Source organism: Symphalangus syndactylus, chromosome 11 (assembly GCF_028878055.3).
Source record: "Symphalangus syndactylus isolate Jambi chromosome 11, NHGRI_mSymSyn1-v2.1_pri, whole genome shotgun sequence".
Taxonomy (NCBI): Eukaryota; Metazoa; Chordata; class Mammalia; order Primates; family Hylobatidae; genus Symphalangus; species Symphalangus syndactylus.
The window spans coordinates 56408944-56435618 of NC_072433.2; the positions used below are offsets into that span (position 1 = coordinate 56408944).

General features: G+C 49.5%; 1 protein-coding gene across 7 annotated transcripts in view; it reads right to left on the reverse strand.

Moving 5' to 3' along the window:
• IL4R (interleukin 4 receptor) overlaps positions 1–26675 on the reverse strand; it is a 52241-nt gene that overhangs the window by 2781 nt on the left and 22785 nt on the right. For 2 of the 7 annotated variants that reach the window (XM_063612796.1, XM_055232672.2), the window contains exons 2-9: positions 21549–21636; positions 19544–19682; positions 16921–17072; positions 15308–15459; positions 9245–9401; positions 6047–6146; positions 2975–3053; positions 1181–1230 (exon numbers count right to left, since the gene is read on the reverse strand). In XM_063612796.1, the coding sequence (XP_063468866.1) occupies positions 1181–1230; positions 2975–3053; positions 6047–6146; positions 9245–9401; positions 15308–15459; positions 16921–17072; positions 19544–19682; positions 21549–21636 (917 nt within the window). Of the gene's footprint in view, positions 1–1180; positions 1231–2974; positions 3054–6046; positions 6147–9244; positions 9402–15307; positions 15460–16920; positions 17073–19543; positions 19704–20502; positions 20543–21548; positions 21637–26556; positions 26638–26675 lie in introns of those variants that run through there. The other 5 variants (XM_063612795.1, XM_055232674.2, XM_063612794.1 and 2 more) reach the window with 5 other exon arrangements.

Below are 26675 nucleotides of genomic sequence, written 5' to 3' on the forward strand. Positions count from 1 at the left end.
ATAAGAAAAAGTCTTTATGGATGATGATAACTAAAAGCAACACCATTATCCCAAGCCATGACCATTTAGAAAGGATATGGAAGCCGGGTGCGGTGGCTTATGCCTGTAATCCCAGCACTTTAGGAGGCAGAGGAGGGAGGATTGCTTGAGCTCAGGAGTTTGAGAACAGCCTGGGCAACAGAGCCCGGGCTGTCTCTAACACCTCTACAAGAATTAAAACAAAAGGAAAATTAGCTGGGCATGTTGGTGTATGACCGTAGTCCCAGCTACTCAGGAGGCTGAGGCCAGAAAATCACTTGAGCCCACGAGTTTGAGGCTGCAGTGAATCACTGCACTCCAGCCTGAGGGACACAGCAAGACCCTGTGTCAAAAAAAAAAAGGATGCGGGGTCCTAGGGTTGAAGCAGGGTCCTGGACCCCCTTTAGTTTCCGGAGTATGGAAAGGTCCAGCAGGCCCCAGGTAAGAAGCTAAGGAGGCCACGGTGGCGGGGCAACACAGCAAGAGCTTGTCTTTACAAAAACTTTTTTTTGTATTAATTATTTTTTTTGAGACAAAAGTCTCACTCTGTCGCCCAGGCTAGAGTGCAATGGCACAGTCTGCACTCACTGCAACCTCTGCCGCCCAGGTTCAAATGATTCTCATGCCTCAGCCTCCTGAGTAGCTGGAATTACAGGCAAAAACCTTTTAACATAGCCAGGCGTGGTAATGCACGTCTGTAGTATCAGCTACTCGGGAGGCTAAGGTGGGAGGATCACTTGAGCTCAGGAGTTTGAAGCTGCAGTGAGCTATGATCACACCACTGCACACCAGCTTGGGCAACAGACTGAGATCCTGTATATTAAAAAAAAAGGAGGGGAGTGTTCAGGATAGTGGCTATTTGCCAACAAGTATACAATTAGGTCAAGATTTTAACAACAGGCACGGCTGCTCTGGTTGTTAACTATAACAGCACTCCCAAGGGGCGTCACCATGTACCTGACACACCAGTGAAACTCAGGGGGCTTGGCCAGCAGTCCACGTTTCCAGAACACCCCTCCTCCTGCCATCCCTTGAAGGCTAATGTCACAGGGCAATTACCGAATGTGGGGAAGAGAAGGCAGACATGGAGCTAGGGGCTTGCCTCTCCAATTCTATCACCTTCCCAATGCATGCAGGCTGTGACCTGAGTTCAGATACATACGGGCACTTGGCTGGTTCCTGACCTCGGGACCGCTTCTCCCACTGTGACACCTAAAATACAGAGACAGCCAATGAAAGGGCAGAGTGGCCTTGCAGCCCGGCCTGGAGTACGGCAATGCTCAGGAAGGGGTGCAAGCCTCGACATCACACAGATCAGAAGTCCAACAGGTCACTTACGCTTTCTGAGCCTCAGATTCCTGGGAATTAATGACATTGTCCTAATATTTACAGGGACTGTGGTCGATGGCAAAAGTGGCTATAGAGGAGTGCTCTGAATCTCCTCCCATCCCTTGAATCTACCTTGGCCCTGGGACTTGCTTGGGCCCATAGAACGTGATGGAAGTGATATCATGCCAGTGCTGCACCTAGGCCTCAAGAAGCCTTGGGACTTCCCACCATTGAAAACTGAGCCACTCTATGAACAAGCCTGGGCCGGCCTGCTGGAGAGTGGGAGGCACATGGCTCAGGCACCTGCACTGTCCCAGGTAAAAGTCATCCAACTAGGCTGGGTGCAGTGGCTCATGCCTGTAATCCCAGCACTTTGGGAGGCCGAGGTGGGTGGATCACCTGATATCAGGAGTTCCAGACCAGCCTGACCCATCTCTATTAAAAATACAAAATTAGCTTGGCATGGTGGCACATGCCTGTAATCCCAGCTACTCGGGAGGCTGAGGCAAGAGAATTGCTTGAACCCAGGAGGCAGAGGTTGCAGTGAGCCAAGATCACACCATTGCACTCCTGGGCAATAAGAGCAAAACTCTGTCTCAAAAAAAAAAAAAAAAAAGCCAACTGTCAGACACAGAGGGAGGCTACGGGGACGGGTCGGCTCAATCCAGATCTGCCCAGCCCAGCCCAGCCTCCCCTGCCACCCTCACTGCTGAGCCCAGCCCCAAATGCCAGGCTGCAGAAGCATGAGCTAAATAAAGTTGTTGTTGTAACCCTCTACATTTCAGGGTCATTTGTTACACAGCAGACACTGATACAGAAATGGCACTTGGTATTTGCAAGAGGCTGGAATATGCACTTTATATGTATCGTCTCAATAAATTCTAATATCTGCCCTACCAGGTAAACACTGTTATAACCCACAAGAGGAAACTGAGGCTCAGAGAATTAAGCAACTTGCTCAAGTCCACACTGCCAGTGAGTGGCAGAGTCAGGATTCAAAGCCAACACCACTAGATTCCAGAGTCCCTGGAAAAGCAAGGACCCTCAGACCTTCCCTTCTAGACAGGACCTATATCCCCCCTTTCTCCTTCCTAGAGAACTCTCATCTTGCTCAGGCAAACCCCACCCACTCACCCACAGGACCATCGCCTTGGGGAAGGTGACTCCACCCCTGGCTTAGGGGTGGGATACATTTCAGGCCAACGAGAACCCGGAAGGGATTTGCTGGTGCTTCGGGGGCAGTTTCCTATGCTTAAGAAGAAGACACAGAAAGCCTGTCACCCTCTCCTTCCTCCTCTCCTTCTGGCCTCTAGCCCTGGTACTGGCACCTCCCCAGGGAATGACACAGTGATGATGACCCAAGGGTCATTCTCCCAAGGGGAGGGAAAAAACAGGAAACCAACCCCAGAGAAGCCCACCCCAGGCTGGGATTGCCAAGGGGAAGGGAGGGAAAGCCTCTGGTCTGCTAATGACCTCATTCGGCTTTTGCCTCTGTCTCCCCTGCAACCTTCCTGACTGTCTATTTGCCATTCCAGAAGCCAATGAATGTCCTTAACAGCCCAGGTGTTCTGAACCACACTTCTTCATGTACACAGTCCCACATATCCTCATCCACGCCTACTCCTACCTGAGCATCCTGGATTATTATAGCCACGAGGGGGCTGCGGGCTGGGTTGGGAATCTGATCCCACCATTCTCTCTTAATCCTGAAAAACAAAAGGAGAAGGTGTTGATCTCTGAATTATTGACAGGTGAACACTCCTCCCATAAAAGTGGTCGTTATCACCAACACTTATTTGGCGTCAGAGATCAGGCTGGTTAGTTTCTGGAGGTCAAACCACTGACTCCTCACTCTAACCTGGTGACATGGATTCTATTGCTAACCCTGTTCTACAGACGAGGAGAGTGAGGCCCAAGGAGGTGGAGTGACAGCTGGTAGGTGGCAGAGCCAGGTTCACACTCCCGCATTCTGTTACCCAGAGCAGAGTTCCTGATGAGGCCACCGGTGTCCTCAGTGGGAATGAGACCCCAGGGGATTAGGAAAGACTCAAACTGCAGAGAGAGGATCCTAGGTACCCCTCAACAATCCCTTTTTCAGAGCAGCTGAGGGCAAATGACCAGGGAGTGGCCTGGGATGGCCTGGGAAGCTGGGGGACCTAGGGAGAAACATACTCCTTCTCTCTTCCTGGGCTGCCTGGGGCCATGGTGCATCATCACTGGGAGGTAAGGTCCTCAGACCACTTCTGAATTAGCCTCTGCCCATGGTTTCAGTCAACACGTATTTATTGAGCACCTTCTATGTTTGACTCACTGTGCCTGGCCCTGAGGCCACAACAGTGAACGAGACAAAGATGCCTGCCTTGGTGAAACTGACCTTCAAGAGGGGCAGATGGATGATAAATGGAGACAGAAATGCTTATATGAGGCCAGGCATGGTGGCTCACGCCTGTAATCCCAGCACTTTGGGAGGCTAAGGCAGGTGGATCACCTGAGGTCAGAAGTTCGAGACCAGCCTGGCCAATATGGTGAAACACCGTCTGTACTAAAAATGCAAAACTTAGCCAGGCATGGTGGCAGGTACCTGCAATCTCAGCTACTCAGGAGCCTGAGGCAGGAGACTCGCTTGAACCCAGAAGCTGGAGGTTGCAGTGAGCCGAGATAGCGCCACTGCACTCCAGCCTGGGGGACAAAGTGAGATTCCATCTCAAAAAAAAAGAAAGAAATGCTTATATGAGGTTATTCATTCATGGCAATAAGTGCCGTGAATAAAGGTAAAGGGGTAGAAGTTCAAGACCAGCCTGGGCTACATAAGTGACAGGCCAGTCTCTACAAAATGTAAGAAAATTGGCCAGGCACAGTGGCTCATGCCTGTAATCCCAGCACCTTGGGAGGCTGAGGTGGGTGGATCACTTGAGGTCAGGAGTTCAAGACCATCCCGGCCAACATGGTGAAACCCCATCTCTACTAAAAATACAAAAATTAGCTGGATGTAGTGGCACATGCCTGTAATCCCAGCTAGTCGGGAGGCTAAGGCAGGAGAATCGCTTGAACCCGGGAGGCAGAGGTTGCAGTGAGTCGAGATCGCACCACTGCACTCCAGCTTGGTCTTTGAGACTCCACTCTGTCTCAAAAAATAAAATTAAATTAAATTAAAATAAGAAAATTAGCCAGGCGTGGTGGCATGCGCCTGTTGTCCCAGCTGCTCTGGAAGTTTAAATGGGAGGATCACTTTAGCCCAGGAATTGGAGGCTGCAGTGAGCCGTAACCACACCACTGCACTCCAGCCTGGGTAACAGAGTGAGACTCTGTCTAAAAAACAGAACAAAACAAGAAACCAAAGACAAAGAACAGCAAACAGGCTGGCATGCTGGGATATGGTGATGGGGAGTGGGAAGAGGTACAGGTGATGGGGAAACTGAGGCTTAGAGCAAGGCGATCAGTCCAAGGTTGCTTGGAGGCATCAGTGACAAGATATGGAGGGGAATTTGCATTCCCTGCCTACCTGGTGTGTGCTGGGCCCAGAGTGGGCACTTTCATCAATCATGTTAATAATCCTTAGCCACCTCTAATCCTGACTTGGTGAGGTTGAGCTTGCTAGTCCCATTTCAGAGACGGGAGGACTGAGGCTCTGAGACACCATGATTCCAAGGGCTGGCAAGAGCTCTCTGGAAACAAGGCTCCTTCCACCACCTCCCAGCCACTCGCCACTCATCTCCTCCCTCAGCCTTTACTGTGATTCGGCCTTTCCTGGCTGATGAAATATGTTCTCACCATCACTCTCAATCTGCAAAGCAGGAACCCCAGGCTTAGGGGTTTCAGCAACTTGTCAGCCACCAGCTACCAAGCTCCAAGGCCAGGATTCAAACCCAGGTCTCCTGACTCCATCAGGGCAATCGTCGCAAATTCCTCTGGCTCTTACCACATGCCCCCGAATGCCCCCAATTGCCCAGGCACCCAGCGTCATAAGGGGATATGGGATGACTCTATCTTGCTTATCCCTGGCCAGCTCATTCTCCCCAGTCAGGGCCCCCCTCAGGTTTTCCCTCCTTGGAAAGCCTTATCCTGGTCCCCCTTGCAAAAAGCACCCCAGAAGATCTCTGGCCTCCACCCTGGTCTAGTGCATTCAGAGCACGGGTCACTATGGAAAACCACCTGTTTGTGATTGATACGTATTTTCTGTCTCCCCAGTAGGATGCCGGTTTTAGAAATGTGGAGTCCTGGCTGGGTGCGTTGGCTCACACCTGTAATCCCAGCATTTTGGGAGGCTGAGGCGGGCAGATCACGAGGTCAGGAGTTCGAGACCAGCCTGACCAACATGGTGAAACCCCATCTCTACTAAAAATACAAAAAATTAGCCGGGCATAGTGGCGTGCACCTGTAATCCCAGCTACTCTGCAGGCTGAGGCAGAAGAATTGCTTGAACCCAGGAGGCGGAGGTTACTGTTAGCCGAGATCGTGCCACTACACTCCAGCCTGGGTGACAGAGTGAGACTCCGTCTCAAAAAAAAAAAAAAAAAAAAAAAAAAAAGTGGGGTCCTTGTCAATCTTGTTCTCAGCTCCACTCTCAAGGTGTGTAGTAGCTGCTCAATAAATATGTATTACTGAACGAGAGGACTGCAAAGGGGCAGATTGGAGGGGCAAGTGCCTGCCACCCTGCACTCCAGAGGGACTGCTCGGCAGCACTGGGCCCAGGACTTACTTGGTGATGCTGACATAGCACAACAGGCAGACGGCCAGGATGACAATGCAGGAAACGCTGACGCCCAGCAGGAGGTGCTGCTCGAAGGGCTCCCTGTAGGCTGGAAGTGGGAGGTGAAGCCATGAGCTGAGGTCAGCCGTGATACAGCCTGGGCTCCACTTCCCAGGACTGGAGACGCAGGGTCAGGACCCTCCTCCGAGACCCTCCACGATGTGACCACCAACCACCCCTCCACCTCATCTCCCCGCCACGCTCCCTCTTGCACGTTGAGTCCTCATCACACCGGCCGCCTCATTGTCCCCTGCTCCTCCAAAGCTCAGTGCTACCTCCAGATCTTGAACTTGTTGCTCTTTCTTTCCGGAAGTACAGAAGTCAAATGCACCAACTTAGGAGCTGGATGGCTCCTTGCTGTGTGACACAGGACAAGTCCTTTATCTTCTCTGTGCCTCAGCATCCTCATCTGTACTATGGGGTTAATGACAGAACTTATCATGCAGGGCTGTTGCAAGGATTCCATGATGAATCAATAGATAATGCACTCAGAACAGAGTGGCCTGTCCACACCATTAGCTGCCATCATCTCAACATGGTTGACTTCTCCTTGTTCACTTTCATCACCACATTCTCCAAAAAGTTTTCCCCGACACCCTCCCTACCGTTGCCTTCCCATCACTCCATCCCCTTCCTCTGCTTTTATTTTCTTCCCAGCATTCACTGTCATCCAGATCCATGTGATTTCCTTCTTTCTTTATATGTTTGCTTTTTGTCTCTCCCCTCCAGAATGTCAGCTCCACAAGAGTGGAGATTTCTATCTGCTTTGTTCATTGCTGATTCCCCAGTGTCTAGCACAGGGCTAGCCATGTAGGAGGAACTCAGCAACTATTTGCTGAAATAATGAATGAGGGTCCCACACATTATCTGTTTCATACAAGCTATTTCCCTTCCCCAGGCCAATGGCAGATGAGAATCAATTCAAAATGTTCCCAAACACCTGGTTCTGTGCTGGGTTCTGGAGATACAGCCATGGAGACCCTGCCTATGGAGCTCACAGCCCAGGGCAGGAGACACGTGGCTCAACTGATATCCACAGAGCAGGATGAGCAATGCTGAGAGGGCTGTGCAGTGGCAGGGTCGGGGTACTGCCAGCCGCCACTGCCCCCACCACGTTGAAGAATCTTCTTTCATTGACAACAGCCCTTACTCCTCCCATTATACAGATGGGGAAACTGAAGCAGTCTTCTTCACTCAACAGCTTTTTCCTCTCTCCCCTGTCAGGGAGCCATGCCCACCCTAAGGCTTGGGCCAATCACGATTATTCTGTTCCCTTTTCCAGGCATTTAAGTTCCCAGTCTTCCTTGCGATGAGCAAGTAATAACAGTAACCATGTAACACGTAACAGTCTTGGCAAATGAGAAGTAAGGAGAATTTTGCTAGGGAAGCTTCTAGAAAGATGTTTGCTTCCTGATTAAAAAAGAGAGATGCACAAGGTACACTCTCTCGTAGCAGCCTTTCCTTTCCTTCCTGCTTTATGTAAGGCAGTGTGCAACAGCCAACCTGAGCGCATGGGTGGCAAGTCTAAGGATAAAATGCCACTGTGTGAAGGATGGCAGAAGGGAAGATGGCAGAAGGGAAGAGATATCACTTGGCTGCTGCACAAACCCCCGTAGGTCCATTTGTAAGACTTCATTTTATGTGAGATAATATTTCTACTGCAAAAGAACTGTGGGATACTTCACTGAAAGTTGTTTCTGGGATGCAGGTTCCAAGTGAGAAAGTTCCCAGCCTCCTTTGTGGCTATGTGTAGTCATGTGACCATTTTCACCAATAGAATTTGAGAGGAAGTGATGCGGCCCACTTCCGGGCTGCCTGCTTTCAAGAAGCAGATATGATCTCCACACCATCAGGCCTCTTCTGCTGGCTGGATACAGACAATGGTGGGGCCCTAGAGCAGGGATTCTTCACTTGGGGTTGATGGACCAACATGGCTGCAGGTAGAATTCAGGGGTCTGAGAACTTGGATGGGAAAGAAATTACATCTTTACTTTCCCTAACCTCTCACACCTAGCATCTCCTTCCATTAAGAATGGAGGAAGGGGCCAGGAACACTGGCTCCCACCTGTAATCCCAGCACTTTGGGAAGCCAAGATGGGAAGATCACTGGGGCCCAGGAAGTCAAGAGCAGCCGGGCAACATAGTGATACCCTGTGTCTATTTATTTTAAAATTTTAAAAATAAAATTAAATTAAATTTTAAAAAAAGAATGGAAGGAAGAGACCCCAGTAATGACAACATCAGTGATCCTGTCCCCACCAAAACTCACAGCTATTCTCATATCACATCACAATTTCAGTATCATAAAGTATTATTTATGCTTAGCTACTTTGAAATTACAGTATTTATGAGATCTACCCCTAGAACTTATTATTTATATATCTTAATAAAGAAGCACATATATCTCTAGATTAAAAATGTGTTTAAATGTTTTATAACTGCATTTCAATACAATTAGTTTCCTCTGTAGTTCTATTTATTTTATTTTATTTTATTTTATTTCATTGTATTTATTTATTTTTAGAGATGGGCTCTTGCTCTGTCACCCAGGTGGGAGTAAAGTGGTATGATCACGGCTCACTGCAGCCTCAAACTCCTGGGCTCAAGTGATCCTCCCACCTCAGCCTTCCCAGTACCTGGGACTACAGGTGCATGCCACCATGCCTGGCTAATTTTTGTACCGATGGGGGTCTCATTATATTGCCCAGGCTGGGATTTTATGTAGTTAAAAATATTCTGAAATGAGGTCCATAGGCTTCACCAGGCTGCCAAAGGAAACCAGGACACAAAAACAGTTAAGAATCTTTGTCCTGGAGAATGATGGCACCACAAGATGGAAAGAACCTCACTCCCCAGACTTCTACAGGGAGGGAAACCACCTACAAACCAGCAACATTCACGTTAGCTTGTTACGTGAGCAAGAAATATATTTCTATAGTGTTAAGCCATGGAAATTGTGGGCTTGCTTGTTACTGCAGCCTAGCCTGCCTACCTGACAGATACACCATGGCAGGTGGTAATTTCATTATTTGCCATTAGAGGCATCCTATGATATAAAAACCCAGAGACTCAGCCAGGGGAAGTGTCTGGCCACAGGGGAAGAATGGAGAGTGAAGATTAGCATTGCTTAGGCCTCTTGATACTCACAGTTGTGCCACTTGGTGCTGGGGCTCCACTCACTCCAGGTGGTGTTATAGCACTGAGCCCAGGCCCTCACCCGTGCCCTGTAGGAAATCCCAGACTTCAGGGTGCTGGCTGCGATGCGGAGGGAGGGTTCTAGGTAGGTCACGTTATAGATTCTGAACTGGTAGAGAAAAGGGAGACGTTAGTGCACCAGCCGGGGGCGAGGGGCACCAGTGCCCACCCTGGTTGCTGTCCTTAGCTGACCCCACCATGTTTAAGAGCCACCAGCCTGGGTATTTGGTTGTTTGTCCTGTTTAGGCCATTGCTTGCCACCTCTGTAACTGTGACCAGGCTAGAGCAACACAGGTCAGGCTCCCCAACTAATTAGCCATATTATGTTACTTAGGCAAGTTGTTTAACCTTTCTGAGTTTTCGTGAGATAATTCAATCTCATCTGTAAAACAAGGGTAAGAGTCCTTACCACCACTTCCTGGCTATGTGACTTTAAGTAAGTGACATAACCTCTCTGGACCTCAATGTCCTCATCTGCAAAATGAGGATAATAAAAGTGCCTATCTCCCTTCCTGCAGGGTTGTGGTGATAAGGAAATGGGTTAATATAGGTAAGTATTTCAAATAGGGTTTGGTATACAAAGAGCACAGGGTGATCTTTCTAAAGGACTGGCAGGGTCAAGGCATCTCTCTCTGTCCTTCATGGGCTTCCTAGTGTCTCCATGGTCAAGTCCAAACTCATTGGCCTAGAATCTAATGCTCTGCCCAACCTAGCCTTCACTGAGAAGTGACTTCCAAGATCTATTGTTAAGTAAACAAGGTAAGATGTAGATGTATATGTGTTCTCTGCTTCTTTTTATGTTTTTTGATTGTTTGTTTGTTTGTTTGTTTTTTAAAAGAGATGGGGCTGGGCATGGTGGCTCATGCCTGTAATCCCAGCACTTTGGGAGGCCAAAGTGGGTGGATCACTTGAGGTGAGGAGTTCAAGACCAGCCTGGCCAACATGGTGAAACCTGTCTCTACTAAAAATACAAAAATTAGCGGGGTATGGTGGTGGGCACCTGTAATCCTAGCTACTCAGGAGGCTGAGGCAGAAGAATCATTTGAACCTGAGAGGCAGAGATTGCGGTAAGCCGAGATCATGCCACTGCACTCCAGCCTGGGTGACACAGCCAGACTTTGTCTCAAAAAAAAAAAAAAAAGAGAGAGAGAGATGGCACAGTGATCATTGCAGACAAACCTAGGATGACCCCCATGATCCCCACCTTGAATCACGTCTTTGTGTCATCTGATCTTCTCAAGTGTGGGCAGGACCTGCTACTTGTTTCTAACCCATAGAATATGGTAAAGGTGATGGGGTATATAGAGGATTTCATGGATGTGATTATATTACAGAAGACTTTACATATCCTACTTGCTAGGCAAGTCTCTCTGCCTTGATGGCTTTGCAAAGAGCACACGGGAAGGAATTCAGGGTTAACTACAACCAACAGCCAGCATGAAACTGAGGCTCTCGGTTCAACAGCCTGCCAGGAAATGAACGTCACCAATATCGTATGAGCTTAGAAGTGACCCTTACCCAGTTGAGCCTCAGATAAAACTGCAGCCCCAGCCCACAACTTGATTATAGCCTCACGAGACTCTGAAGCAGAGAACCTGGCTAAGCTACGTCCAGACTCCCAACCACAGAAACTGTGAGATAATAAACGGGTGTTGTTTAAACCTGTGAAGTTGGTGGTACCATTATTATGCAGCAATAGAAAACTAAGACAGCAATGAATGAACACACACATTTGCTTGTATAGACATAAGCTCTCGCTAAAGGATGCACATGCCCTCTGCCTGCCCTAACCTTGCCTCCCTTTCCCTTCTGGCAAGAGACAGACAGCAGTGGTCAGTCTCTAGGAAGAAAAACAGGAGGCTGGAGTCAGGAGAGAAACGTATTTCCATTCTAAGTCCTTTTGTACCATTTGTATTTTTATTTCATGTAACTATTACTTTTACCCTCCAAAAAAGCTTTAAAATGTGATAAATGAACACTATATTCATGACTGACTATGATGGCAGTGAGCAACCTGAGTTCTCATCCTGTCACCCCTCTCCCTGCTAGATCCAGGGCTATGCACCTCCCTGTCCTCCTCCTCAGCCCCCAGCAGTTTCTTTCTGGTTTCTGGCAGCTCCATTTCTGCTTGTGGTTGGAAGCACATTTGGGGAAATTGGTGCAAAGTGAGCCAAGGGGAGGTTTTTTCACAAGAAAGAAGCAAAGTCCCAATAGATTGCTGGAGCAACTACAGGGAGTTCAGAGGTTTTCCTATTACAGAGGAGCTGAGGGTAGGGTGTGAGTTGGGGGGGAGATTGGGGAAGGGAGAGAAAATTCTCACTCCCTTTCGTCTTTCTTTCTAAACATGAGTAAACAAGAAGCAACAGCTAGATGTAAGTTACCGAAGAAATCTTACACCCTGGAAGGGAGCTGGCAACTGGGCAATGTTTTACTAAGAAACAAAAGAGAAATCTGAGCTTCCAAAGAACTACTTATAGTTTGTCTGTTTTTTAACAAGAAGGCCAGGTGTTTGGGAGACCATCTCTGAGAGAAATGTCCATGGGAGGAAAAAGAGCACAGGCTTGGGAGTTCAAATACTGGGTGCAAATCTCAGATCTGGGCTGGATGCAGTGGCTTAAGCCTGTAATCCCAGCATCTTGGGAGGCTGAGCCAGGGGAATCACTTGAAGCCAGGAGATCCAGACCAGCCTGGACAACATGGCGAGACCCTGTCGCTACTAAAAATACAAAAAAATTAGCCTGGCATGGTGGCCTGTGCCTGTAGTCCCAGCTACCTGGGAGGCAGAGGTGGGAGAATCACCTGAGCCCGGGAAGTCAAGGATGCAGTGAGCCATGATCACGCCACTGCACTCTAGCCTGGGTGACAGAGTGAGACTCTGTCTCAACAACAACAACAACAACAGAAACTCAGCCCTGCCACTTCCAGCTGTGTGACTCTGAGCGATGTGCCTGGCACATAGTAGGCATATAAAATATGGAAACCATTATGAGGCAGGCATTCAGGGCTCTAACTAAACTTTTGGCTTTGTTTGGTGATTTTCACTACACATATTCCCACATCCCCCATCCCCATAATCCTCAAACATTCCATGAATTTTCAGACCCATAAACCTTTTATCATGCAGGTCTACCCTTCCCTTCTTTTCCTATCTAGAAAACTCCTATACAACCTTCAATGCCCAAGCCAAAACTCCCCCTCTACTACGGAACCTTGCCTAGAAATCATCCAGGGGAATGAATGAGTAGCTCTAGCCCCAAAATTTTATAGTAAGTTCCTAATGTTTCTTTCTGGAATTTATCCCACTCAGTATGAGCCACAGCTGGTGTCTGCAGTGCTGTGGCAGACGCAGGTGGACACCCGCCCAGCTTTTATGTCATTGGGTTTAGGTGCCCACTGCTTAGGACAGAACTCCACTGCCTGTAACTCCAGGGCCAACCCTCACTGGTCTAAGCCAATTGTGCCAATCCCATCGCCTGGCCTATCATTCATCAGGGGGGAGCATGTGGCCAAGCTCTGGCCAATCACTAAATTCTTTATGTTCAGCTCTGTCCTTGGGAAGGGAGAGATGGGGTATCTCAGTTGCCACTGTTCCAGCCACAAGAGAAGCTGGACTTCATCCTTCTGCCTCAGACCCAGTATCCGGAGGCCTGTGGCATCCCTGAGCACCAACATGCCCCTAAGCCATAGCCCAGGCATGCTGACCAATCCAATCCCATGACTGGCATCTGGTGCCAGGTCTTAAACCTGGCTGGCATTTTAGCCAGCACAGTCCTGCTTCCTCTTCCCCAGTTTCCCCTGGGGAAGCCACTCCTGCCTTATTTTCAGTTCATCTGGTTTGGGTGGAGCTGAGCCCACCTGCAGCCCTAGAGGCAGGTATGTGACTCCTCCCTGGACAAGTAGGGCCCTCCACCAGCACCCTCTCCGCCCACAGCCGGTGACTGGTTCAGAGGCTGGCACAGGATCGAAGCCAGGCCACTGAGCAGTAGCCTCAGGACTCTTATTAGAACCATCAAGAAAAAAACCCTTTTCCCACTGTGGCTTTGGGATGTAGGCTGGGAGCAACTAGTAGGCATATCTGCCGCTACGTGAGGGAAGAGCCTGCCTAAAAACGAAGCCAGTACAGAATAAAGCAGGGCACAGAGCTGGACAGGTTCCTAGAAGCTGGATCCAGCCATGTCTGAAGGCAGATCTAGAAATATGAAAATACTAAATAACATATCTTTGGACTCTAAAGGTGGTACCTTTCTCTTCCCCCCAGCCCATCCTTGGGACTCTCCATAGGTCTTGCACAGGCCTGGGGCATGAGAAGGAGATTTATTGACCAAACAAAACTTGCCCCATTCTCTAGCATCTGTGCACTCCTTCCCCGCATGCCCCCAGCTTTCTGAGCCTCTGCTGTGTGAGCCAACTGCCCCATTCCTGCTCCTTCCCCATACCTGGCCCAGTGCCAAAGGGGAAACCAGACCTGAGAGATGTAAATTGACACCCCTGGCTTAGTCAGATTGAGAGGAAGCAGCGACAGATGCCAGCATGGGAGCTTAAGGTGGCGGGTGCCTGCTCCCTGAGAGCCAACCAGGCCCAGCCTGGGCTCCTGGGATGCACAGAGCCGGCCCTCACAAACCTCAAGGAACAAATGACAGACCAGTGTGTGGGACAGCAGGCAGATGGGGATCTCTGTGGCCTGGGGCACTCAAGACAAAGGGTACATGGCTTTTAGGACACATGTGTGCCAAACAGGGGAGCTCATCTGTATCACACACCTTGTACTCTCATAGCCCTGTGGACAGATGCTCTTGTCACTCCTGTGTTACAGATGAGGAAACTGAGGCACAAAGAGGTTATGGGATATGCTCAACATCACACAGCTGGCGAGTGGCAGAGCAGGCATTGGAATGCAGCTCTGTGGGACGCCAGGTCCCATATGCCCGGAGATTGTCCCTCCAATGGGAATGTGAGGAAGGTGGATTCAGGTTGGGAAACATGGGTGGCAGGAAACGACCTCTCCGCACACTAGCAGCAAAAATGTGGGGACTCAGCCACCCACTGTGGATGGCCCCTGCCATTACTGACCTGATAGTTTCCTGTAAATCCTCTCGCCCTTTTTAAAGATGTCAATACATGTATTTAAGAAGGAACTCCACTGGCCAGGTGCGGTGGCTCACACCTGTAATCCCAGCATTTTGGGAGGCCGAGGCGGGTGGATCACCTGAGGTCAGGAGTTTGAGACCAGCCTGGCCAACACAGTGAAACCCCGTCTCTACCAAAAATACAAAAATTAGCTAGGCACGGTGGCGGGTGCCCGTAGTCCCGGCTGCTCAGGAGGCTGAGGCAGGAGAATCGCTAGAACCCAGGAGGCAGAGGTTGCAGTGAGCCACGATCACGCCATTGAGTTCCACTCTGGGTGGCAGAGTGAGACTCTGTCTCAAAACAAACAAACAACAACAACAAAAACTCCACCAACACTACTGTGAAGGGAATGTCAGGACCAGCTTCCATGGGGAACAACCAACAAACTGATCTTGTTTTCTTGGGAAAGTCCAAGCCTGGGGTGTGGCCTCTGCTCTCTTCATTAAGAGGAATTAGTAAGTCAGCTCTATGGAGACTTCCTCCTTATCCGGTTGGCCTCAAAAGGGAACTGACACGGGTCACTCTCTCGAGTCATTATTATTCTCTTCAATAATAGGGTTATTCAAGTGAGCTGTCGATGTGCCACCTACGATTGCTTGCGTCCCCCAAACTAGCAAACACAGACGTGGCCCACAGCCCTACCTTTACAGATGAGGAGCGGCGTGCAGAGATAACTCCCCTTCTCTGATGTGAGGGGTGGGGGGCCAGGAAGCAAAGGGACTTGCCTAGGGCAGAGCCAGGTGAGAAGCCAGGTCTCTAGCTCCTGGGATTTGCTATCCAGCCCCAGGGCTTGCCTCGCAGGCTCCTGGCTCCAGGGACTGGGCCTCTGCTGGTCACCCACCCTGTTCCCCAGAGGTCACAGAAAAACATCAAAGCATGCCCACTCACATCTGCCGGGTCGTTTTCACTCCAAATGTTGACTGCATAGGTGAGATGATTATACAGGTAATTGTCAGGGGGATACGGGTTGCTCCAGGTCAGCAGCAGAGTGTCGGAGACATTGGTGTGAACTGTGAGGTTTCCTGGGGCCCTGGGTTTCACTGCAGGAGAAGCGGCCTCTATGTGAGGATCTATGCAGTGACTCCCCCATCACCCAGCCCAGCCCCAGCCTGCAAACCACAGCCACCACCCAGATTTTTGGTCGACAAAACCTCTGTAGCATACTTCTGGAGCACCACACAGATTCAGAGCCATAGCAAAGAAGATTATAATAATGATAATGTTGCTAAAATTCTACATAGAACTTTAGTGTTTATTAATTACCTTTTTTTTTTCTTTTTTTGAGACAGGGTCCCACTCTGTTGCCCATGCTGGAGTGCAGTGGCACAATCACAGCTCACTGCAGCCTCAATCGCCCAGGGCTCAAGTGATCTGCCTGCCTTGGGCTGCCAAAGTGCTGGGATTCCAGGCATAAGCCACCACGCCTGGTCTTTATTAACCACCTTTCTACAGTGAAGGCAAAGTGTATGAGCCAAAGTAACCCAAACTTCAGCCTTTTTAAAAATTTTTTTATTTTTTTATTTTTATTTTTTATTTTACTTTTTTTTTTTTTTTTTGAGACATAATCTCGCTCTGTCGCCCAGGCTGGAGTGCAGTAGCATGAGTTAAGCTCACTGCAACCTCCTCCTCCTGGGTTCAAGCCATTCTCCTACCTCAGCCTCCCAAGTAGCTGGGATTACAGGCGCCCGCCACCATGCCAGACTAATTTTTTGTATTTTTAGTAGAGACGGGGTTTTACCATGTTGTCCAGGCTGGTCTCGAACTCCTGACCTCAGGTGATCCGCCCGTCTCGGCCTCCCAAAGTGCTGGGATTATAGGTGTGAACCACCACACCCGGCCTCAAACTTCAGCTTTTACAGCTGCATCCTTCACACCTTTGGCCACATCTCTGTACTTTATGATGAGTTACTGAGTATTTTTCTTTGATTCATCTGTTTTAAAACTTGGTCTCCTTTGAAGCAATCATACCCATGAGACCTCAGGTTTATATTCCTGTGATGCATGTTATATCATGCATCACCGGAATAGAGAGCATGTTTTAAACTCCTGTCACCACACCCCAGCAAGCTTATGGGGGATTCCTGCAGGGACTCCAGGTACCAGGAGAAGGTCAGCCTTCCATGGTGGGACCATCCAAAGCCGCAGCAGCTGACTAGTGGACACAGAATGGAAGGACTGTTTCCAGTTTGGTTTTCAATCAGCAGCAGGCATGCCTTCCAGCAAGCACGCCTCATCTCAATATGCCTTCCTGGGCACTTAAGTTCAGGGGTGGAAACAGCTGGGCTGAAGGGGGCTTGGTGGTCTACTGCGCCCAGCTCCGTTTCAAAGATGGGAGGACTGAGGCCCAGGCAGGGGCAGGAATCCCATCAGATTTGGGAAAATACAGGCGGCTTCCTCCTGCTGTTGCTGTGACCCCACCTCCTCCCCTGCCCACCCCACCCTCAGCCCAGGTGGCTGTGGGAACACACCCACCCACCCCCGCCGCACTCCGCCCTGCTCACCATGCTCGCTGGGCTTGAAGGAGCCCTTCCACAGCAGCTGCTGCCCAGCCCACAGGTCCAGCGTATAGTTGTCTGCACTGACCATGTCATCCATGAGCAGGTGGCACACGCATCCCGCGCCTCCATTGTTCTCGGGGACACACGTGTGGGCTCTGCAGATACAGAGGCCGGGTTAGGCTGGTCACCTGTAGGCTGGCTGGGCCCCACAGCTGTGCCCGGGACATGCCTCCAGGAACTGCATCAGACTCTTCCACCTTCTCGATCACGGATGTGAGGACAGATCTGGGGGCTTGGGAGCGGCCAGGGTGTGCTGGGGCAGCCGACCAGGGTTGCCTCCCTTGCTGGCCACAGTCTCTTACCACAAGCACCAGGGATGCTCCTCACACCTGCCTAGCTGCCAGCCCTGGTCCTGGGACTTAGCTTGTCCCTGAAAGCCCATGAAAGGGAAGAACCTGTGGCACTAATTAATTTAGAACAACATAAGCTCTGCATCGCACAGTTTGGCCATAGTAGGATAATTCCAATGTTCCACCTTAACAGCCAACCCACATCTCATGGGCTAGGCCAGGGGTCTGCAAACTTTTTCTGTAACAGGCCAAATAGTTAATATTTTGGACTTCAAAGGCCACACAATTTCCTTTTTTTTTTTTTTTTTTTTGGTTATTTGTATAAATTTAGGGGGTACAAGTGTTTTTTTTTCCTGAGACAAAGTCTCACTCTGTCACCCAGGCTAGAGTGCAGTGGTGCGATCTCAGCTCACTGCAACCTCCACCTCTTGGGCTCAAGCAATTCTCCTGCCTCAGCCTCCCTAGTAGCTGGGATTACAGGTGTGTGCCACTACACCCAGTTAATTGTTGTATTTTTAGTAGAGGTGGAGCTTCACCATGTTGGCCAGGCTGGTCTCGAACTCCTGACCTCAAGTGATCTGCCCACCTCGGCCTCCCAAAGTGCTGGGATTACAGCCACGAGCCACCGCAGCGCCCGGCCTTACAAGTGCAATTTTGATGGCAAGCCCCAGATCTGTTCTTACTGGATATGCTGCATAGTGGTGAAGTCTGGGGTTTTGGTGGGTCCATCACCCAAATGGTGTACACTATGCCCATTAAGTAACTTCTCTTCCCTCACCCCTCTCCCACCCTCCCAAGTCTTCAATGTCTGTTATTCCATCGTACATGGAATAATGCCCATGTGTATACATTATGTAACTCTTACTTATAAGTAAGAACATGCAGTATTTGACTTTCCATTTCTGAATTATTTCAATTAAGATAAAGGAGGAGGCTGGACTCAGTGGCTCCTGCCTGTAATCCCAGCACTTTGGGAGGCCGAGGTGGGTGGATTATCTGAGTTCAGGAGTTCGAGACCAGCTTGGCCAACGTGGTGAAAACCAGTCTCTACTAAAAATACAAAAAATTAGCCAGGTGTGGTGGCAGGCACCAGTAATCCCAACTACTTGGGAGGCTGAGACAGGAGAATCACTTGAACCCAGGAGGCAGAGATTGCAGTGAGCCGAGATTGTGCCATTGCACTCCAGCCTGGGCAACAAGAGCGAAACTCTGTCTCAAAAAAAAAAAAAAAAAAAAAAAAACAGATAAAGGAGGGCCATGCAGTTTCTGTTACAACTACTCAATTCTGCTGATGTAGCACAAAAGCAGCCAGTGTGTTTCAATAAAACTTTATTTACAAAAACAAGCAGTGGGCCGGATTTGGCTCACAGGCCATAGTTTGCCAATCCCTGGACTAAGCCAATGGAAACAAAGCACAGCCCATCTACCTTAGAATGATCATGGAATAGCACCTCTACTGGTGTACCCTGCATGCTGGTGTGCCGTACATCCCCAGTCTGCCCCATAACTGTGTGTCTTGTGTACATGATTATGTCCTGGGCACCAGTGTAACAAAGCATCCTGTGCACCATGGAGTAGCCCAGGGAACCACCTGACTCCTATGCCAGGTCCCCTGGTCCATCCACCATCACAGAGAACTCCACTCTCAACACTGTACTCCTCAATCAAGGGTCTAGTCCAGTGGTTCTCAAAGTGTGATCTGGGCCCACCAGGTAAAACTCTTTTCATCATAATACAGGGACGTTATTTGCCTTTTCACTCTCTCTCACTGGCGTACAGTGGAATTTTCTAGAGGCTACATGACCTGTGATCATGTCATTGATCTGACGATTTGTTGAATGTGGGCTTGTGTGTTGTTGTGACTTAAAATTTCTCCATTTTGGGCCGGATACAGTGGCTCACGCCTGTAATCCCAGCACTTTGGGAGGCTGAGGCAGGAGGATCACTGGAGCCCAAGAGTTTGAGAGCAGCCTGGGTCCTCACTCATTTTTAAGTGTGAAAAAGGGTCCTGAGACCAAAAAGTGTGAGAACTGCTGGTCTAGTCCAGTATTCCAGCCATAATCATGTGCCATGTGGACCAACACTCCCACCATGCGCTCCACTGTATCTTACATAACATGTCCCCAGAGATGGGACCTCCCCTCCAACACCATATAAACAGCAGCAAACCGTACTCAGCATCCTGTGCTCCAGCGCACCACCTGGACCCAGCTCACTCTTGGGGCAAACCCTTTGGGCACAACCTCCCCAAACCTCCAGCTCCAGCGCAGGCTTACTCGGAGAGCAGAAAAACCAGCTGGTACGACAGGCGGAGCTCAGTGCTGCAATTGGTGGGACCGTGCATCTTCCACTCGCAGGTAGAGATGCTCATGTAGTCGGAGACACAGGTGGGCTCCTGCAGGAGCTTCATGTTCCCTGGGGATACACAGGAGCAGCCTGAGCGGCCAGGAATGCAATGCGTGAGGGGGACTTGCACCCAAACCGGACCAAGGGGAACAGCACAAAACCACAGTGCAGGCAAAGTTGAGGGCCAGCGCCCACAGAGCTGGGTCCAGGACCAGGGCTGCTGGAGCTTCCCAGCTAGTGTCGGGATGACTGTGGAAGTTGAAGAAATACCCATGGGTGCGGGGGCCGTTAGAGAAGAATGAACCAAGTGCACCTTTATCTTACACAAACTTGACAACTTGTTCTTGGCCAAATTAAAGGGAAAACATGTAGCAGTTTAAGGAGTGCCATTCCATCACACCACGCCTCTGCCCTCGAGCTAGGGGAAGTGCCACTTCCCCATTTGCCCACTATCTGCGCCCCTCTTAGTCTCCACCCCTTTCTGCCCTCTCTGTGCTCAGGAGGCTGATACCACAGTCTTCATCAGCGGGTACCCTTGGCCTTTGGTTTCTGGTTGAGTTTGGCCAATGGGAGAGAGGAGATGGATGGGCTGGAGGAAACATCGGGGTCCTTCTCCTTTCAGCACCCTCCTAGCTTGTCAGTGGCCACAGCAGGACTGGAATTGGCAGGATGTACACTGAGTTTGCTAAATCACCTGAACATGAGACCACCCAGCCCCCGAGCCTCAGGCGCCTCCATGCTTCCAAGCTCAGTGCCACGCCCATCTCAGCTGACAACAACTTGCATAAGGGCTTACCATGTTAAGGAGCTGTCTTAGGTAGCAAATAAATATTCCACGCTTATCTCATGTCCAAAACTAACTCCTGATTCCTGCCCCTCCCCAAAGTACCTTCTCTTCTGGCATCCTTCTGCATTTCAGAAAGGACAACTGCATCCTTCCCAGTAGTTTAGGTCAGAAATCTTGGAGTCATCCTGGCCACTTCTCTTTCTCTCTCTTTCACCTCAATTCCAATCTGTCCTCAAATCTACCTCCCAGAGGGATCCGGAGCCTCTCATCTCCTCCACTCCAGACCTCCCTCCAGACCTCCTGGCTTCCACCCTCGTCCTTTCTCCACACGGCATCCTGAGGGGTCCTTTGGAACATAATGGATGATATGGATCCTCTGCTCAAACATTGCAAGGTCCTTTTTGATTCAGCCACCCTGTCACTTTGCTGACCTTCGCTGCTTCCTCCTGCTGCTCACTTTCCTCCGCCACATTCCCTCCTGTGCTCAACCCTCCCGCCAGGCTCAGTGCCAGGCCTCTCTGCCAAGAATGAGCCTTCCCCAGATAGCCGCACGGTTCCCGCTTCCTCCAAGTCAGCTCAATGAGGCCTTCCCTGACTTCCCTACTTTAAACTGCAATCACCCCCCCACTCCACCCAGCTTCCCCAACCCCCTCTTATGCTGTTCTGTGTTCTTTCCCTATCACCTTCTCTTTTTTTTTTCAGACAGGGTCTCACTTTCTCACCCAGGCTGGAGTGTAGTGGTGCGATCACAGTTCACTGCAGCCTTGACCCCCTGAGTTTGAGGGATCCTCCCACCTCGGCCTCCGGAGTAGCTGGGGCTACAGGCGTGCACCTCCATACCTGGCTAATATTTTTATTATTTGTAGAGACAAGGTCTCCCTATGTTGCCCAGGCTGACCTCAAACTCCTGGGCTCAAGCGATCCTCCCGCCTCTGCCTCCCGAAGTGCTGGGATTATAGGTGTGAGCCACTGCACCCGGCCCCCATCACTTTCTAACAATCTTTAGAATTTACTGATAATCAGGGCCACCTGTCATTGGCTGTCCCCTCCCACTGCAGTGTAATCTCCATAAGGCCAGGTGACATACCACAGGACCCTGGCATGCCATTAATAGCCAACAAATGAATGATTGAGAAGTGGTGACTTACCAGAGCTTGCCACCTGCAGCAGGACCAGGCAGCTCACAGGGAACAGGAGCTCAGAGCAAAGCCACCCCATTGGGAGATGCCAAGGCATCTGCAGAGAGAGAGAGGACGCAGGTTAGTGCTGATCTGTGCTTCCAGCAGAGCTCATCTTATTCAACACGCAACCCTCCCCTGCCCTGGCCATTTATTTGTCTGTTTGCTTGTTTGTTTTTCCGAGACAGAGTCTCGCTCTGTCTCCAAGGCTGGAGAGTAGTGGTGTAATCTCAGCTCACTGCAAACTCTACCTCCTGGGTTCAAGCGATTCTCCTGCCTCAGCCTCCCGAGTAGCTGGGATTACAGGTGCCCACCACCACATCTGGCTAATTTTTGTATTTTTAGTAGAGATGGGGTTTCACCATGTTGGCCAGGCTGGTCTTGAACTTCCGAGCTCATGATCTGCCCCTCTGGTCTTCTCGAAGTGCTGGGATTACAGGCCTGAGCCACCGCGCCCAGCCATGCCCTGGCCATTTGTGTCTCTGCCGACAACAGGTCCTCCACGTTCACAGAGCTCTTTCTATAATCATGAAACAACACCCAGACCCACGAATTCCAGAGGGTGAGCCACACAACTGTCCCAGGAGATGCTTCTGGATGTGGCCTTCCTTGGACAACCCTCTACACGTTTCTCTGATTATTTCCTGAGGCTTAAATACCTGCTCTGTCACTGACTAGATGTGAACCTTGAGCAAGCTGTGCTTCAGTGCCTCAGTTTCCTTATCTATAAAGTGGGAATAAGAATAGCCCCATCTGATTGAAGTGTTGTGGGGATTAAATGAGCTAACACAGACAGAGCCCTTCAACAGTGACCGGAACACAGTGAAGTCTCAAGTAACATTACCAGTCAGCTTAGTCCATACAGGCTGCTATAACAAAAATACCTTAGAGCAGGTAATTTACAAAGAACAGAAATGTATTGCTCTATTGGGTGCAATGGTGTGTATCTCTAGTCCCAGCTACTCGGGAAGGTGGGGTGGATCACCTGAGTCCAGGGGTTTGAGACCAGCCTAGGGAACATAGTGAGACCTCATGGTGAATTTCTGAAAAATTGTTTTAAATTTTATTATTCAGGCCAGACGCAGTGGCTCACACCTGTATTTCCAGCACTTTGGGGGGCCAAGGCAGGTGGATCACCTGAGGTCAGGAGTTCGAGATCAGCCTGGTCAACATGGCGAAACCCTGTCTCTACTAAAAATACAAAAGCTAGCTGAGTTTGGTGGTGGGCACCTGTAATTCCAGCTACTCTGGAGGCTGAGGCAAGAGAATCACTTGAACTGGGGTAGGCAGAGGTTGCAGTGAGTCAAGATCACATCACTGTACTCCAGCCTGGGTGACAAGAGCAAGACTCCATCTCAAAATAAATAAATAATAAGTAAATAAATTTTCTAATGCATAGTTCTGGAGGCTGGGAAGTCCAAGATCACGACACTAGGAGATCCAGATCTGGTGAGAGCCCATTCCTCACAGATGATGCCATGCTGCTGTGTCTTCATATGACAGAAGGGGCAAACACACTTCCTTCAGCACTTTCACAAGGGCACAAACCCCATTCATGACCAACAGCAGAGCCCTCATGACTTAATCACTTCTCCAAAGGCCCCATTTCTTAATATGACTACAATGGGGATGAAGTTTCAACATATGAATTTGGGGGAACACATTCAGACCATAGCACCAGCTATTAACATTAAGAAAAAATGTTCAGAAGCCAGGTGCTTCACCTGTAATCCCAGCACTTTGGGAGGCTAAGGAGGGAGGATGGCTTGAGCCCAGGAGTTCAAGACCAGCCTGGGCAACAGAGTGAGACCTCATCTCTACAAAAGTTAAACAAAATCAGCCAGGCACGGTGGTGCGTGCCTGTAATCCCAGCTACTTGGGAGGTTGAGGTGGGAAGATCGTTTGAGCCTGAGATGTCAAGGCTGCAGTAAGCCAAGATTGTACCACTGCACTCCAGCAAGACCCTGTCATAAAAAAAAAAAAAAAAAAGAAAAGAAAAAAGAAAGTTTGGGAGGCTGAGGCCGGCAGATCACGGGGTCAGGAGTTCAAGACCAGCCTGGCCAACATAGTGAAACCCTGTCTCTACTAAAAATACAAAAATTAGCCGAGTGTGGTGGCGCACACCTGTAGTCCCAGCTACATGGGAGGCTGAGGTGGGAGAATCGCTTGAACCCAGGAGGCGGAGGTTGCAGTGAGCCGAGACCATGCCATTGCACTCCAGCCTGGGTGACAGAGTGAGACTCCACCTCAAAAAAAAAAAAAAAAAAAGAAAAGAAAAAAATGCTAAGAAGCAGAATCTCATGGAGTCAAGTGTGTACTTTTCCCCAGCACTTCTGCTACATAATGTCAAATCCCCTCCAAAAAGTGTGTACTGGGGCTGGGCGTGGTGGCTCACATCTGTAATCCCAGCACTTTAGGAGTTCACAACCATCTGGCCAACATGGTGAAACCCCGTCTCTACCAAAAATACAAAAAAAAATTAGCTGGGCAGTAGTGGCGTGTGCCTGTAATCCCGGCTACTCAGGAGGCTGAGGAAGCAAAATCGCTTGAGCCTGGGAGGTGGAGGTTGTGGTGAGCCGAGATCGCACCACTGCACTCTAGGCTGGGTGACACAGTGAGACCCTGTTGCAAAAAAAAAGAAAAAAGCACGCACTGGGTTATATCCCCTGCAATGTTTCAAGTGCCCATCCTTCACTTCTCGCTTGGGTCTCTCTCCTGGGATCTTATTCAAAAAAGCAGCTCCCAGGCTTTGTTCTGCTAGTGAGTAGCTCTTTGCCATTAACGGCATTTCTCTTTTGGTGCTCTGGCTGTGTTTCTGTGGCACAGGAATGGTTCCAAGGCTAACCTCACAGGCTTGCAGCACACAGGAACTGAGGTGTTGCCTCTGAAGCACTGTGTGCAGTGTCTGGGGCACCATAAGAACTTAAGGCCACCTCAGTAGCTTTGAGCCCCTGCTGATCGCTCTCCAGGTGACTTGGGCACACTTGAAGGCCCTCCCCAGCAGGGTTCCACCTCCCTCATGCATGGGCCCAGCACCTACGCCTGCCCATGCATCCTACGCCTGCCACCTGCACTTCTTCTTCTTCTTTTTTTTTTTTTTAACATTTCATTTCATTTCAATGAGACAGAGTTTCGCTCTTGTTGCCCAGGCTGGAGTACAATGGCGCAATCTCGGCTCACTGCAACCTCCACCTCCCGGGTTCAAGCGATTCTCCTGCCTCAGCCTCCTGAGTAGCTGGGATTACAGGCATGGGCCACACACCCGACTAATTTTGTATTTTTAGTAGAGATAGGGTTTCTCCATGCTGATCAGGCTGGTCTTGAACTCCCTACCCCAGGTGATCCACCTGCCTCGGCCTCCCAAAGTGCTGGGATTACAGGCGTGAGCCACCGTGCCCGGCTGCCACCTGCACTTCTTAAACACACCAAACTCAGTCCCACCTCCATGCCTTTCCTCTCTCTGTCCCCTCCACCTGGAGGCACCTTCCCTTCCTCCCTTTTCTTTTCTTTTTTTTTTTTTGAGTTGGAGTTTACTCTGTCACCCAAGCTAGAGTGTAGTGGTGCAATCTCGACTCCCTGCAACCTCCGCCTCCCAGGCTCAAGCAATCCTCCCACCTCAGCCTCCTGAGTAGCTGGGACCACAGATATGAGCCATGAGGGCTGGCTAAGCGTTTGTATTTTTGGTAGAGATGGGGTCTCATTATGTTGCCCAGGCTGGTCTCGAACTCCTGAGTTCAAGCAATCTGCCCACCTTGGTCTCCCAAAGTGCTGGGATTACAGGCATGAGCCACTGTACCCGGCCCTTCCTCCCTTACGCGTGCTTTTCCTCTCTTCCCCTAATTTATGATGGCACAAAATCAACGTGTGTTCAGTGGAAGCAGTACTTGGAGCACCCATATGACCATTCTGTTTTTCACTCTCAGTATTCCATAAACTACACGAGCTATTCAACACTTTATAACAAAACAGGCTTTGTGTTAGATGACTTTGCGCAATGTAAGTGTTCCGAGGTAGGTTAAGCTATGACATTCAGTAGGTTAGGAGTATGAAGTACATTTCTGACTTAATAATATTTTCAACTTATGATAAATTTATGGGGACAAAACCCCATCATTAAGAAACATCTGTGTATGAGACACATACACACACTCACATATCTCCATAATGAATAAATTACCCCAATACCTCAGTGTGCATGTCAGAAAAACAAGGACATTCTCTGCATAACCACAATACAACCATCGAAAACAGGAAATTAACAGTGATGCATCACTGCTATCTCATATCATCCACAGCCCCTATTTATGTTTTGCTAATTGCTTCAATAATGCCCTTTATACATCCAGGATCCAATCCAAGATCATTCATCACATTTGATTATCATTCCTTCCTAGTGACCAGGTCTTGGCTTCTAAATACTATTCTGTACTGAAAGGAACCAGAGCTCCTTACAGAAATGGCTGATTCCAGGAGAAGGAAAAGTACCAGATACGCTTGGAATTCTTGTGCCAGACAATAAGGAAGTACTCAGCAGCTAGCTTGACCTGGACAAAATGGGCACAATTTGAGCATGAAAGTGAATATTGTGGTATCCACTTGGAACCCTTGGAGTTAAAGTCCAGGAGTCTGTATTGACATAGATCAATAAATGGAGGAAGCCGGGTGCAGTGGTGTGTGCCTGTAATCCCAGCTTCTTGGGAGGCTGAGGGAGGAGGATGGCTTGAGCCTGGGACTTGGGAGGCTGCAGTGAGCTATGATTGCACCACCGCACTCCAGCCTGGGCAACAGAGTCAGACTTCATCTCTAATAAATAAATAAACAGGGAAGAAGGGAAAGCTCTATTTTACTATGACAGCCTCAAAGTAACTCCTGGCAAAACTTGTATTGTTTATTAACTAATGAGTGAAAATACTTATCAATGAACCTTACAATACAGAAACCTGGCAGACACCACCTTCACCAAGTGATCTAAACTCACCAACAGGAATGGGACAAATCTCCAACTTCACCTCCCTGAAACAATGCCTGAGAAGAGCACAGCATGTCTTTTCCTGGGTTCCTGCCAAGGATGCATAAATCATCTGGAAACGTCAGACA